At 43.8% G+C, this 14,137-nt stretch overlaps 1 protein-coding gene across 4 annotated transcripts; it reads left to right on the top strand.

Moving 5' to 3' along the window:
- Nucleotides 1-1,557: 1,557 nt before the first annotated feature.
- LOC148047329 (uncharacterized) lies at nt 1,558-12,308 on the top strand. Of its 4 annotated transcripts, none has more exons than XM_087711524.1 (6): nt 1,558-3,199; nt 3,716-3,839; nt 4,126-4,236; nt 6,980-7,061; nt 9,051-9,177; nt 9,797-12,308. In XM_087711524.1, exon 6 carries the CDS (start codon nt 9,960-9,962, stop codon nt 11,397-11,399), a length of 1,440 nt encoding a protein of 479 aa, XP_087567650.1. In that variant the 5' UTR covers nt 1,558-3,199; nt 3,716-3,839; nt 4,126-4,236; nt 6,980-7,061; nt 9,051-9,177; nt 9,797-9,959; the 3' UTR covers nt 11,400-12,308. The 4 variants fall into 4 exon arrangements, 3 of the variants coding, with proteins under 3 accessions (XP_087567650.1, XP_087567647.1, XP_087567649.1); XM_087711521.1 differs by lacking the exon at nt 1,558-3,199 and adding an exon at nt 3,499-3,585; XR_015696132.1 differs by lacking the exons at nt 1,558-3,199; nt 9,051-9,177; nt 9,797-12,308 and adding exons at nt 3,499-3,585; nt 7,693-9,039.
- Nucleotides 12,309-14,137: the final 1,829 nt, after the last annotated feature.

The following is a 14,137-nucleotide window of genomic DNA, read 5'->3' on the forward strand; positions in this document are numbered from 1 at the left end:
TTGTATGTATATGTGTATTTTAGCTCTGATTGTATTGAAAATACCAGCCTTCCTTCAATATATAGCCAAATATATCAGCTGTTTGTACTTTTGTCATATATCATGATATGCATTAGTTGTGGTTTATCTGTAAAACATCTCTTCCAGGTGTTTATATGTACAGGAGGTGAAACTCGAAAAATTAGAATATCATGCAAAAGTTCATTTACTTCAGTAATGCAACTTAAAAGGTGAAACTAATAGTATATGAGAGAGACTCATTACCTGCAAAGCAAGATAGTTCAAGCCGTGATTTGTCATAATTGTGAGGATTATGGCTTATAGCTCATGAAAACACCTAATACACAATTTCAGAAAATTAGAATATTACATGCAATCAATAAAACAAGGATTGTATATGGAACAATATCGGACCTCTGAAAAGTATAAGCATGCATATGTACTCAGTACTTGGTTTGGGCCCCTTTTTCAGCAATTACTGCCTCAATGTGGTATGGCATGGAAGCTATCAGCCTGTGGCACTGCTGAGGTGTTATGGAAAACCAGGATGCTTCAATAGCGGCTTTCAGCTCTTCTGCATTGTTCGGTCTCATGTCTCTCATCTTTTTCTTGGCATTGCCCTGTAGATTCTCTAGCGGTTCAGGTTAGGTGAGTTTGCTGGCCAATCAAGCACAGTAATCCCATGGTCATTGAACCAGGTTTTGGTGCTTTTGGCAGTGTGAGCAGGTGCCAAGTCCTGCTGGAAAATGAAGTCAGCATCCCCATAAAGCTTGTTTGCGGAAGGAAGCATGAAGTGCTCCAAAATCTCCTGGTAGACAGCTGCGTTGACCCTGGACTTAATGAAGCACAGTGGACCAATACCAGCAGATGACATGGCTCCCCAAATCAACAGACTGTGGAAACTTCACACTGGACTTCAAGCATCTTGCAGTGTGTGCCTCTCCATTCTTCCTCCATACTCTGGGTCCTTGGTTTCCAAATGAGATGCAAAAGTTGCTCTCATCAGAAAAGAGGACTTTGGACCACTGAGCAACAGACCAGATCTGTTTTTCTTTAGCCCAGGTAAGACGCTTCTGACATTGCTTGTTGTTCAGGTGCGTCTTGACAAGAGGAATACAACATTTGAAGCCCATGTCCAGGATCTGTCTGTGTGTGATGGCTCTTGATAAAGGAGGCCCACAATCCAGTGTTAGTCCTGGTATTACCTTGATATTACCCCCCTTTTGTGCATTGTAGCGGCACATGCCTTTTTCTCAGTATGTATCCTACATATTGATATGTTTGATGATTTGTGTAACGTCTTGTATGACAAGTGTCCTTGACAATCCTGTCAAAGACTTGAGGAAATTGACAAGGATGGGGCAAAACACCTATCCAGCATTCAGGCCTAAAGGTGATTGGGGGTTGTCCTTCACACTCTCCAGAGCCCACTGCATATGATTGGATGATGCGAGGCTTTTCACTAGTGGGGCTCCAGTGTCCTAAATTGCGAATACACACATCATTACCAATCACTACTATATGCAACAAGCAAAAGGATCCTCTTCATCCTGTCTTCTCCCGTGCGTCGAAAGCCAGCTTCCTGGGTGTGGCTTAGCAGGGGTTTTCTTCACCACTGTGTGAAGGAGACCTATTGCCGGTAAAGTCTCTACAGAGTGGCCTTGAGGTCCCAGACTGGTGCCCAGCAGGAAGGGGATTACACCTAGTCCAGATACAAATCAATACACACTATGCAAGCAACTAGCAATACACCTATAGCAAGGCAAAATAGGATATAGTCCAAGGTCATTTTCAAGTGAACCTTAATTTCGTTGGATGTTCACTTGGTCGCATAGCCCATTGCTCCTCAGCAACTCTCTTAATGTGGGTCCAATGAATCCAAGTCTTGGATTCAGCAATCTTAACAATTACAACATAAGGACCCTTCCATCTCCCCTCTAACTGTTCCTTTTTCCAGTGCTTTACCCACACTCTGTCTCCTGGTTTAAAAGTATGACACTTGGTCACTAACCTAGGTGGGGATTGTTTGGGACCATAAGTCTTGGGTTTTCCAATTTGCTTATTCAACTCTTGCACCATTTCCATGGCCCAAATCTGGCCAGCCTGCTATGTTCCTTCTAAGGAAAGTGGGAGGGCGACCAAACATCAGCTCATACGGTGAGAGTTTATGCTGATTTCTTGGTCCACTTCTAATTGCATACAAAGCAAGTGGCAAAGCATCTAGCCCTAACTAGGGTTAACCTTCGCACGTGTTCCACACTGTGTTGTAACCTTCCTTGCACTACCTGCCAACCTATCCACATAATATTCCCTCAGTATTGCAAATTCCAATGCTCTCTTTCCCATATGAGTGGCATTATGGGATAACTGTATCAATTGCCAGGCCATAGAGGACGGTACATATATTCTTCCATCTGGAAGCAGTGAGGCTCCCCCAACCCTGGGAGCCACGAAGCGCTCGCCGCCCCTCTGACCCCCACCGAGCCTCTTCCCACCACGAGTGTCTTGCATGCGCAACGGGAAGCGGGAGGCTGTTTCACTTTCACTTCAAACGGATGTGTAATCCGCTCCGACCTTTCACTCCCCGCTTCCAAAGGGATAAGGAGTAATAATCCCCCCCCTCCTACTTTTGGGCGTCTCCTTTCTTGGCAAAGCTGTTTTGGTGAGTTTAGTTTGGGGTAGAAATTACGCTCTTTACCCAATCCAATACATTGTAAGTTTTCCGTTTATCTCCGTGCTTGCTTGTTCCGGCTCTCGGAGCTTTGGTTGGGCCACTAATGGGCGTCTCCTCTGCCTGTCGAGAAGATTTTCCCGGATCAGACTGAGTGGACTACCGTCTCCTTGCGATCTGCGGGAGCCCTCCCTTCCTCATCACCCCGTCAGGGTGACATTTGGCCCCGAGAAGCCTCCAGGCAAGCAGAAATCAGCTGAGTTTTGCAGAGCTTCACAAGTTTCAGCTGCCACGCTCCGCCGACAAACCGGGGAAATGATAGATTTTTTAATTCCAGGAGTATTATCTGTTCAGTTAGGTCTAACTCAAAAAGAAATCTGTTCAGACAATTGCCCCTCTCATTGCTGCAAAACCTCACAACCTCAGCTCGGTCCCAAACTGCTTTATTTAGGCAGAATCAACATTTGAAGTGAGCCTGGGATCAGCCTCCAGGCTTTGGGAAGAGCTGCAAGCAAAGCAAGAGAAAATGTATGTGTGTGTATTCGTTTTAGCTCTAATTGCGTTGAAAATACTGATCTTCTTTAAACATGCAGCAAGGTATTTAAGGCATATTTTTTTGACCCGGGGAGGCCCACGATCTCCGCCTGGCTTCTCCCGGATGCCGATTGCACTGCCCGCTCTCCGGGGCAGGTGCAGCTCCGGGCAGAGGCTGCCCTGCAAAGCCTCCCAAAGCTGCCCCCGCGGCTGCGATTTCACCTGCAGGGGGCGCTCTCTTTGCAGTCGGCTGACTAGGCCAGTGCGCATGCTCCACTCTGCCTGAGAGTTCCGGCTGAGAATTGCTCCCTGGGAATCAGGTGGGGGCCAGCAAGAGGGGATTCCGCGACTCAGATCCTCCCCAGGAGAGGGAAGGAGACGTAAGGCTTGGAGCGGGCAGGAAATCCGCTCCATAACTGCTTTGGGCTGTGCATGGGGGAGATCCAAGAATGGGGCAGGATAGAGGAGAGAAGGAAGCCTAAAGGAAGCCTTTGCTCACATCTCCTTCAGATCCAGATTCCTGGAAGACTGGAAGGATCTTAGGAGAGCCAGCGGAGACCAGTTGCCCGGCGGTGCCAGTAGCTGGAAGATCCCTTCTGGGCCTGGAAGAGAAGAGAAGTGAAAAAGGTCCCAGGTCAGAGAAGCTTCTTTTGGGGAACACGGAGGGATCTTCACAAGCTTGAATTCTTCCATTGCTCCCTGATAGGGTTTTGGAGGTTAATAATCCGAGTAGATATTTAGAGAACCTCATTAGCAATATTGGGGTTGTGTCCTTCCAAAGAGTATTTCATTTGGAGCGACTCTCCTATTGGGTCTCATCCTTTGCCACTGATGGTCACAAGGGTTTTGTGGGCAAAAGATAAAATCCAGATCCTCTTTTGTCCTGTTTTCTTAACTGCTCTTCTTTGCTTATATTTCAGGTTCTGAGGTCCTTCCAGGAATAGGGAGTAATTGGGTGGATCTGGCAAATCTTTCCCCTGATCTGTTTTTCGGAGGGATCCCCAAGGATAAAAGTCAGGATACCTCACTAGGTAAGGAAAGACTGTTCCACTGGATTGGAGACTTTCTAGAAAGATTCCAGTTATCCTTAATTCTCTGCGTCTTCTCGGGTCTTAGTCGTTGGACTTAGTAGAAGGTGACCCCATAAGAAAGGTAGAACTCCTTCTTCAAGCTAGAAGACTTAAGGTGCACAAAGGAATTCCCTCCCTTCAGAGCAAGCCTAGGATTTGCCTTTCACAGAAGACCAACTCTTGAAGGGACCACCTTGAGTTGCATTCTGGCTCCTCCTCCATCATGATTTCTCTTTGTCTTTGGCCTTCCTTAAGAGATAATTTTGACTAAATTCCTATACAGATCCCTGCTGGTGTATTTCCAACAATACAATACAGTAGAGTTGGAAGGGACCTTGGAGGTCTTCTAGTCCAACCCCCTGCCTAGGCAGGAAACCCTATACCATTTCAGACAAATGGCTATCCAACATCTTCTTAAAGACTTCCAGCGTTGGGGCATTCACAACTTCTGGAGGCAACTTCTGTTCCACTGATCAATTGTTCTAACTGTCAGGAAATTTCTCCCCAGTTCTAAGTTGCTTCTCTCCTTGATTAGTTTCCACCCATTGCTTCTTGTTCTACCCTCAGGTGCCTTAGAAAACAGTTTGACTCCCTCTTCTTTGTGACAACCCCTGAGATATTGGAAGACTGCTATCATGTCTCCCCTAGTCCTTCTTTTCATTAAACTAGACCTACCCAGTTCCTGCAAGCGTTCTTCCTATGTTTTAGTCTCCAGTCCCCTAATCATCTTTGTTGCTCTTCTCTGCACTCTTTCTAGAGTCTCCACATCTTTTCTACATCGTAGCGACCAAAACTGAATGCAGTATTCCAAGTGTGGCCTTACCAAGGCATTATAAAGTAGTATTTACACTTCACGTGATCTTGATTCTATCCCTCTGTTTATGCAGCCTAGAACTGTGTTGGCTTTTTTGGCAGCTGCTGCACACTGCTGGCTCATATTTAAATGGTTGTCCACTAGGACTCCAAGATCCCTTTCACAGTTACTCCTGTTGAGCAAGGTACCACCTATATACTGTACCTGTGCATTTCGTTTTTCTTGCCTAAATGTAGAACCTTACTCTTTTCACCATTGAATTTCATTTTATTAGATAGTGCCCAATGTTCAAGTTTGTCAAGATTGTTCTGTATCTTTAGCCTATCTTCTGGAATGTTGGCTATTCCTGCCAGCTTGGTGTCATCTGCAAATTTGATGAGTTCCCCATTTATTCCCTTATCTAAATCATTGATGAAGATGTTGAAGAGTTCTGGGCCTAAAACAGAGCCTTGGGATATTCCACTACATACTTCCCTCCATGTAGATGTAGTTCCATTGAGGACTACACGTTGAGTGCGGTTGGTCAGCCAGTTACGAATCCATCTGGTGGTGATGCTGTCTAACCCACATTCTTCTACTTTATCTAGTAGTAGGTTATGGTCTACCTTATCAAATGCCTTACTGAAGTCCAAGTAAACTATATCGACGGCATTCCTGTGGTCCACTAATTTTGTCACATTATCAAAGAATGCAATACAATTACTCTGGCATGATCTGTTTTTGACAAACCCATGTTGGCTTTTGTCTATTATTTTGTTTGCTTTTAGGTGTTCGCTAATTCATTGCTTGATTATCTTTTCCAGAATCTTTCCTGGTATTGAGGTTAGACTGATAGGTCTGTAGTTTCCTGGATCTGTTTTTTCCCCCCTTTTTTGAAGATGGGAACCACATCAGCTCTTTTCGAGTCCTCTGGCAGTTCCCCGGTGCTCCAGGATCTCTGAAAGACATAGTTCAGTGGTTCTGAGATCTCGTCTGCCAGTTCCTTCAGAACACAGGGGTGTAATCCATCCGGTCCTGGTGATTTGAACTTGTCTAGGGTAGACAGGTGCTCACTTACCATTTTCTTCCCTATTTCAACTTGTGTTCCTAATCTGATTTTTGTGGTGCTGTATTTGATAGGTTGGACTGTTTTATCCCTTTGTGTAAAGACAGATGCAAAAAATGAGTTAAATAGTTCTGCTTTCTCCCTGTTGCTTGTCACCTTTCTAGAAAGATTCCAATTATCCTTCATTCTCTGTGTCTTCTCCTGTCTTCGTCGTTGGACTCAGTAGAAGGTGACCCTATAAGAAAGGTAGAACTCCCTCTTCAAGCTAGAAGACTTGAGGCGTACAAAGGAATTCCCTCCCTTCAGAGCAAGCCTAGGATTTGCCTTTCACAGAAGACCGACTCCTGTAGGGGCCACCTTGAATTGCATTCTGGCTCCTCCTCCATCATGATTTGTCTTTGGCCTTCCTTAAGAGATAATTTTGACTAAATTCCTACACAGATCCCTGCTAGTCCATTTCCAACACCACCTGCTCTTTCAGGCATGTTTCCTGGGTTGCTAGAACATCACTAATTTCTCTGATTTCAAACTGAAGAGAGAGTGGGGGGGTGGAGAATTTACAGGGATTGAGCAAAAGCTTCGGATGCCGAAGGTATAAACTGCCATGTGTTGTTCCAAAAGGTTAGGAGAACAATCTAACTGAGCTTAGTTCTTCAGCATGTGGTGAGGTTTGGTCTTCTCCTTTTATTCATGGCTCCCATGATGGAGCCCATGAAAGGAAGTGTGAAGAGACAAAAATGGAGGTTTCCAGGGCAGGACAGGAAGAAACCTTAAGCTGTGCCTTCAGGATAGAAAAGATGAAGCTGAACTCTTTCCTGTTTCCATTCTGTCTCTCTCATTTCTAGTGGACAAAATGGAGTCACCGTTGTTCACTGAATCTTCTCCTCCTATTGGTGGAGTGAAAGAACTGCTGGATTCCTGACTCAGGTAAGAAAGAAGAGGTTAGCCGCTTATATGGGGGAGAATTAGGAGGCCTCTAATTTCCTTTGCCGACTGTACATATGATTACTGCTATTCCTGAGCAAAGCACAACAAGGAAATTTAAATTGATGATCAGTCAACTAGGCCCATCTCTCAACTAAGTTTTGGAGATGAATGGAATTATTTAGTGGTTATGTCAGAGTGCGCACACTGTGACTATGTGAGACAACCCAGGAGCAGATACATCAAACAGAGGTTTGTGTTTAAATAGTTGTTTTATCTAAAAAGAATATATACATGTTCTTTAATCCGACCTCAAAGAGAAAGCAATCAGCAAATTAAAGCACAGAAGCACACACGGAAAGAGAGATATCCCCCAACAGGTCTCTTCTTATTACAGGCTCTTAAAATGGTATCGGCCCAAAAACCTTGCTGACTCATTCCCAGCATTACATCATGGTAGCAGTTGGCCAGCTCTTAAATCTTTACCCTGACAGGTTATATAATTCTGGTTTCAAAAAATGCCACATGGCACTTCATATTGCCTATCCCAAGTAAAGCAGACAGGAGACATGAGTGGTTAGGCTAAATATACTTTATTGTAAGCATAATCTTGTTTTCCTATCATTGATGAAAGGAATAAAAACAGGAGAAGCAGAAATGTTAATAAAACGAAGGAGATCATCATAAATTTTAGAAACAGTCGGCCTGGTCATACTCCATTCCATATGAAGGATGCAGCAGTAGACATGGTCAACAGTATTAAGTGTTGCAAATGCAGATATCAAAGAATCTGAACTGGTCTCCACACATCATCCTTAGTGAAGCATGCAAACCAGCGTCTCCATTTCCTTCGTTGGATGAGGAGTATTTCTAGCAGGACTACCAGATTCTGTAACAGCTTTGTTCCCTATGCCTGGTAAACATCCAAGATCTATTTCTCTCGCCATTTCTTCATTTGATAATCAAGAAAGAAAACCACTGGACTCCATTTGTTGAAATCAAGTGTACTTTTACTAATTATAAATGAATAGATGCGAAGGTAAGCGAAGTCTGGTTAATTAGGTGCGAAAGCGAATAATATATTGTATAATTCATTTCCCTCCCCTTGGCATCCCGTGCACAGTCCAATCATAATTCTCCCAAATGTCAGGTGTGAGATAACTTCAAAAGGCATTACCAGGATGGAATGCCGGACCGTTGGCCTTGGCGGGAAACACTCCTCCTCCACATGCGCAGTAAGGTGGTCAGATCAGAGTCCAGAAACTTCCTCCAGGACAACAATGATTCCCCTCCCAAATACCATGCCACCCCTTCCCATTTCAATGGCAGCCGAAGCAGTGGCAAAGCGGAGGCTGACGCCATGTATACATCCAAACTAAACTGTGTTGTTTCTCCGTGTCATATATGTGATTATATGCATAATTTTGTATTTAACTATTAGAGGTGGAGACCCTTTTGTTTTGTACGCAACAAAATTTCATTTTAATATATACCAAACAGCGTACATTCAAAGTGAGAATAAAGTTATATTCTCTTTCTCCCTTGATAAATTGCTTTGTGTATCATAAGCATTTTGATGGCTGGAAGTGCCTTCCTAGTATTTTCATGAAAGTTCATGAGACTGAGCAAGGCTGACCCTTCAAAGAACCACAAAGACCATTTGGTTACTATGATACACAGAAATCCTACAGAACCTCTTGCAAATATCATGAAATGTTGGGGCCACTGGTAGATGGTGTGTCTGGGGCACACTATGCCACTTGATCAAGGCAGGTTGCTGACATTGAAGGTCAGCAGAGTCAGTCAAAGTAGTGCTAAAATGTTGTAATTGGCTGTCAGGCATAGGCTGTGAATGTTGTCCTTTTTATCATACTATGTTAAGTCCGACTAGGGAAAGGCCCAGTCAAGAATTTTCACTTTGTGCTCTTAGGCTTTGCAGATTAAAGGAGGCCTTGCAAATTCTATCTGCTCACATGGATTCTTCTTGTTTAGAGTCCTGTGTCCTTTGGGGAGGTGGCCATCCATTTCAACAGTGAAGAGTGGTTGATGCTTGATCCCAACCAGAAAGCCCTGCATGAAGAAGTCATGTTGGAAATGTCTAGGATCATGGCTTCTTTAGGTGAGGGTTCCTCTGGAGGAAAATTTAAGTCAGGGCAAGGTGTCACTAGATACTTTATTTACAACTTAGATACATACGTAAGTTGTTAAAAATGATTCCATACTCTTCTTTTTTCCTCTTACATTAATTCCGGTCCCCTTTCATGGTCTTCTAAGTAGCAGTTTCATTTAGAAGTAAGAGATCAGTACAGTGACCAGCAAGGGTTGACATTCAGTCTTGTAATCATCTTTGACCCACCCCTGGGTCATTACTGCAGAGTTATTGGGAAGATGATCAGGGATAGGATGTTTTTGCTTGTTGTAGTTGTCCTACTCAGCAACAAATTTTGTCTTGCTTTGTGTTGCAATGACATATGTTCTCTTACTAAATGCAAGTTGGGTGCCTCATAGATGAGACGAGTTGGGTGCCAGGTCCTGTTGTCAAGACTTGGTTTTTTTTTTGCTTTAAGCTTTTAATGAGGGTTAGATGAACAGCCACACTAGTCTTTTAAGTTAGTAACTAATATTCATATGCTGTCATTTCCCTCATTGCAGACGCCCAGTAATAGATAAATCTGTGCATAGGAATACCAAAGTGGAGGTTGTAGATTATTCTAATTTATTTCTTTTCCCCCGGCAAGCATTTGATGCTCAGAAGAAGGGAAATGACCAGGAGCCAAATTTAGTGCCATTGCAAATAATCAAAACTGAAATTCCTGAGGAGACATCTACAAATAATCGGGGAAGGAGAAAACGTGGAAAGAAGCACAATCGGAAGAAAAAACTATTTTTGAATGTGTGGAAATGGATCGTTTCCTGACACAACATGATTCCAAAGAAAGTACGGAGAAATGTCGAAGTAGAAATCTGAAATCCCATAAAGGGAGAAAACCCTATGAATGCATGGAGTGTGGAAAGAGCTTCAGTGTGAAGAGTTCTCTTACTTCTCATAAAAGGGTCCACACAGGAGAAAAACCCTATGAATGCCTGGAGTGTGGAAAGAGCTTCAGTGTAAAGGGGGGTCTTACTTCTCATAAAAGAGTCCACACAGGAGAAAAACCCTATGAATGCCTAGATTGTGGGAGGGGCTTCAGTCACAGCAGTGGCCTTGCTTCCCATAAATTGGTTCACACAGGAGAAAAACCCTATAAATGCCTAGATTGTGGGAGGGGCTTCAGCCAAAGCGGTAGCCTTGCTTCCCATAAATTGGTCCACACAGGAGAAAAACCCTATGAATGCCTGGAGTGTGGAAAGAACTTCAGTGGAAAGAGGGGTCTTACTTCTCATAAAAAGGTCCACACAGGAGAAAAACCCTATAAATGCCTAGATTGTGGGAGGGGCTTCAGCCAGAGCTGTAGCTTTGCTTCCCATAAATTGGTTCACACAGGAGAAAAACCCTATAAATGCCTAGATTGTGGGAGGGGCTTCAGCCAAAGCGGTGGCCTTGCTTCCCATAAATTGGTCCACACAGGAGAAAAACCCTATAAATGCATAGATTGTGGGAGGGGCTTCAGCCGAAGTGATAGCCTTGCTTCCCATAAATTGGTCCACACAGGAGAAAAACCGTATGAATGCCTGGAGTGTGGAAAGAACTTCAGTGTAAAGAGGGGTCTTACTTCTCATAAAAAGGTCCACACAGGAGAAAAACCCTATGAATGCCTAGATTGTGGGAGGGGTTTCAGTCACAGCGGTAACCTTGCTTCCCATAAATTGGTCCATACAGGAGAAAAACCCTATAAATGCCTAGATTGTGGGAGGGGCTTCAGCCAAAGCGGTAGTCTTGCTTCCCATAAATTGGTCCACACAGGAGAAAAACCCTATAAATGCCTAGATTGTGGGAGGGACTTCAGCCGAAGTGGTAGCCTTGCTTCCCATAAATTGGTCCACACAGGAGAAAAACCCTATAAATGCCTAGACTGTGGAAAGAGCTTCAGGGGAAGCAGATCCCTTACGGCCCATTTTCGGGTCCACACAGGAGAAAAACCCTATAAATGCCTTGACTGTGGGAAGGGTTTCAGCCAAAGCAGTAGCCTTGCTTCCCATAAATTGGTCCACACAGGAGAAAAACCCTATAAATGCATGGAGTGTGGAAATAGGTATAAAAGCAGTAGTTATCTGAACTTCCATAAACGGCTCCACACAGGAGAGAAACCCTATACATGCATGGAGTGTGGAAAGAGCTTCAGTCTAAAGAGTTCTCTTACTTCTCATAAACGGATCTGCACAGGGGAAAAAAACCTATAAATGTCTAGACTAAAGGGTAGGAAGAGTTTCCGCCAAAGTAGTCAACTTAGTTTCCATAATAGGACCCATACAGGGATAAGTGCACAGTCTGTGGAAAGACCTTCGCTGCCAGTGGCCATCTGATTTACAATAAAAGAACCCACACAGGATAGAAGCCTTATAAATGCTTGGAATGTGGAAAGGGCTTCAGTGATAGCCGTTCCCTTACTTCCCATAACAGGATCCATAAAGGAGAGATATCATGTATGCCATGAATTTGGGAAGAGTTTGAGTACAAGCCAGTCCCTTACTTACCACATTAATAGCACACACGGAAGAAATTGCACTAGTGCAATTAAGTCACCTGTTCCCATAAGAGGATCCACACAGGAGGGAAATAGAAATGTATGGAATGAGGAAGGTGTTTTTGTGAAAACAGAATGCTTCTCAAGAAAGAATCCACAGAGGACAGAAAAAAATCTCCCGTGGAAAGCAACCAATTTATTTACCATATTAATACTCTCCTAACCTAGCTGAAAGGGGCTTTAAAAATGTGTCGACCCTGAAGATTACATATATGGAACCATATTTTATTGTACCCTTTGTACTCTTTTTTATTAGCATTTAGGTTTGTAGTAAATGAATTTAAAAATACTTTCAGGCTCGCCACTTTCTAACTGTTGAAAGGCAGGGGGGTTGTAAAGATAAGGGGGGAATGTCATATTTAGGTCGCATTTCCTGTGGAAAGAGAAGGGGCCTGCAGCTGGCCGGAGGTGGAGTTTGGAGTCGCCAGGCTGTTGGACTGACAAGTGATTGAAGATTGTGATGGTTTTTTTGGGTGGGGGAGGGAGTTTCAAACTTTTGCTTTTATAGGGTGTAATTCTGGATCTGGTTCAGAGTTGGAGTTATACCAAATCCTTGACAATTTAATGTGTTCCTAATAAATGGATTTGAAAAGAAAGATGGACGCCATGGACTAATTTTCAGGACACATTACTTGGGAGACTTGAGAAAATGGTTTTATTGATCTAACATTTTTTTAAAGATCTTGATTTAAGTTATTCATTGGTCGGTTTCTCTGATTAATCTACCGTATTTTCTATTTCTCAAGATTTTCAAATGCCGCTTTACTGGCTCCTTCATTTTGTGATATCAAGTTCATCAGAAAGATCAATCATAGTTGACATATCAGGTTGCTATGGTTTTGGAGAAAACAGTTACAAGCATGATTGTGACTTTGTACTTTTTATCGATATATTTTTAAAAAACAGATTTCCTGATTATTAACAACCTTTCTCATATGTAAGAGAACTTATCGGGGGGGGATGGGGAGTGGAATAAAATTTTAGAAAGTGCTAGAGGGGTGGTGGAATGAGTTCAGATCTGACTCAGTTTCACGTTGCACAGTGATACATTGAAAATCATGGAATGAGAAAAGCATTAGCAAGGTAGATATATATATGAAAGAAGCAAAGAAGAGACATAGCCTATAAAATCGGGGAACATTCCTCATTATAAAATCTTGGCATTTTTAAGTAATCTTAATTACTTAATTTTGCAGCTGTGGAATCCTTGCAGCATTGATAATGCTTTGGCCAACTTTATCTTCTTTACATCAGAGGTTTCAAAGGATAACCAGAGAACAGAAAGCCTTTGGCTGCTTTCTACAGTCTGAGCATCCATTTGGACTTTTGAGTGATAGATGAGGATTTGTGCTTCAAGGAGTTAATGGGAAGACATTTACCAGCATCTTCTCATTAAATACAATTAAATAATACAATAGTTGAATATATTATTATGTCAAGGTATTTCGTATTCTCCAGCCAGCAATTTCACCCTTTCTCTTTGCCTTGTAAGATATACTATTGTTATTTTGAAGGATATTTGGGGGTGAGTGGAATCGGAGGCCTTGAAGGGGATCAGGTAGTAGGATCTGAGGATACTCCCAGTCATTCAGCCTCAGCCATGGGGTATGCCTGAGGGATCCACTGAGGTGGCGCAGTGGTTAAATGCAGCACTGCAGGCTACTTCAGCTGACTGCAGTTCAGCAGTTCGGCTGTTCAAATCTCACCGGCTCAGGGTTGACTCAGCCTTCCATCCTTCTGAGGTGGGTAAAATGAGGACCCGGATTGTTGGGGGCAATATGCTGACTCTGTAAACCACTTAGAGAAGGCTGAAAGCCCTATGAAGCGGTATATAAGTCTAACTGCTATTGCTATTGCTAGGTGTTTTCCTTCAGGGAAACTGCTGGATTGAGGGGGGCGGCCCCCCAAACTCTGGTCCTTATTTTGGGTTGGGGACTTTTTTCTCGCTTGCCTAAATCAGGGATACTTTAAACCATGTGGAGGTGGTGGGGCCCCAAGATCCACAAGGGAGTGGGGGGGTTGGAAAGATATTCTCGGCAGGACACCATTGAGGTAGAGGAGGCCTGAGGGAGAGGAGAGGCCCAGAGGGTGGCCTAATTCAGAGAGCAGGATTGGTCCCTGAGGAGCTCTGGGGATCCCTGAGGGCGGTGCTTCCCTCTGGGGGTGCCTCTTTCTCATCCTTTCAGCCAGTAAATAGGCTCCCAACCCCTCTCAGGACCGCCGTTTCCTGCTGAGAGAAGTGAACTGGGAGGGGTGTGGACAGAAGAGAAGGGGAGAAGTCTCACACTCCCACCTCCCTTGCCCAGCAGCCTTTTGTCCAACATCTCCCTTAGGGATTTCAGTCCCTCCTACCCACCCCACCAACATCAATGTTCTCCCACCACTCCCTCCTTA

The sequence above is a fragment of the Thamnophis sirtalis genome, unplaced genomic scaffold (assembly GCF_051295495.1).
Source record: "Thamnophis sirtalis isolate CommonGarterSnake01/CBP01778 unplaced genomic scaffold, rThaSir2_p1.2 scaffold_3, whole genome shotgun sequence".
NCBI classification, from domain to species: domain Eukaryota; kingdom Metazoa; phylum Chordata; class Lepidosauria; order Squamata; family Natricidae; genus Thamnophis; species Thamnophis sirtalis.

Bases quoted from the DNA above. Each gene is read 5' to 3' on its own strand.
- LOC148047329 (XM_087711524.1), top strand. From the start codon at position 9,960: ATGGATCGTTTCCTGACACAACATGATTCCAAAGAAAGTACGGAGAAA.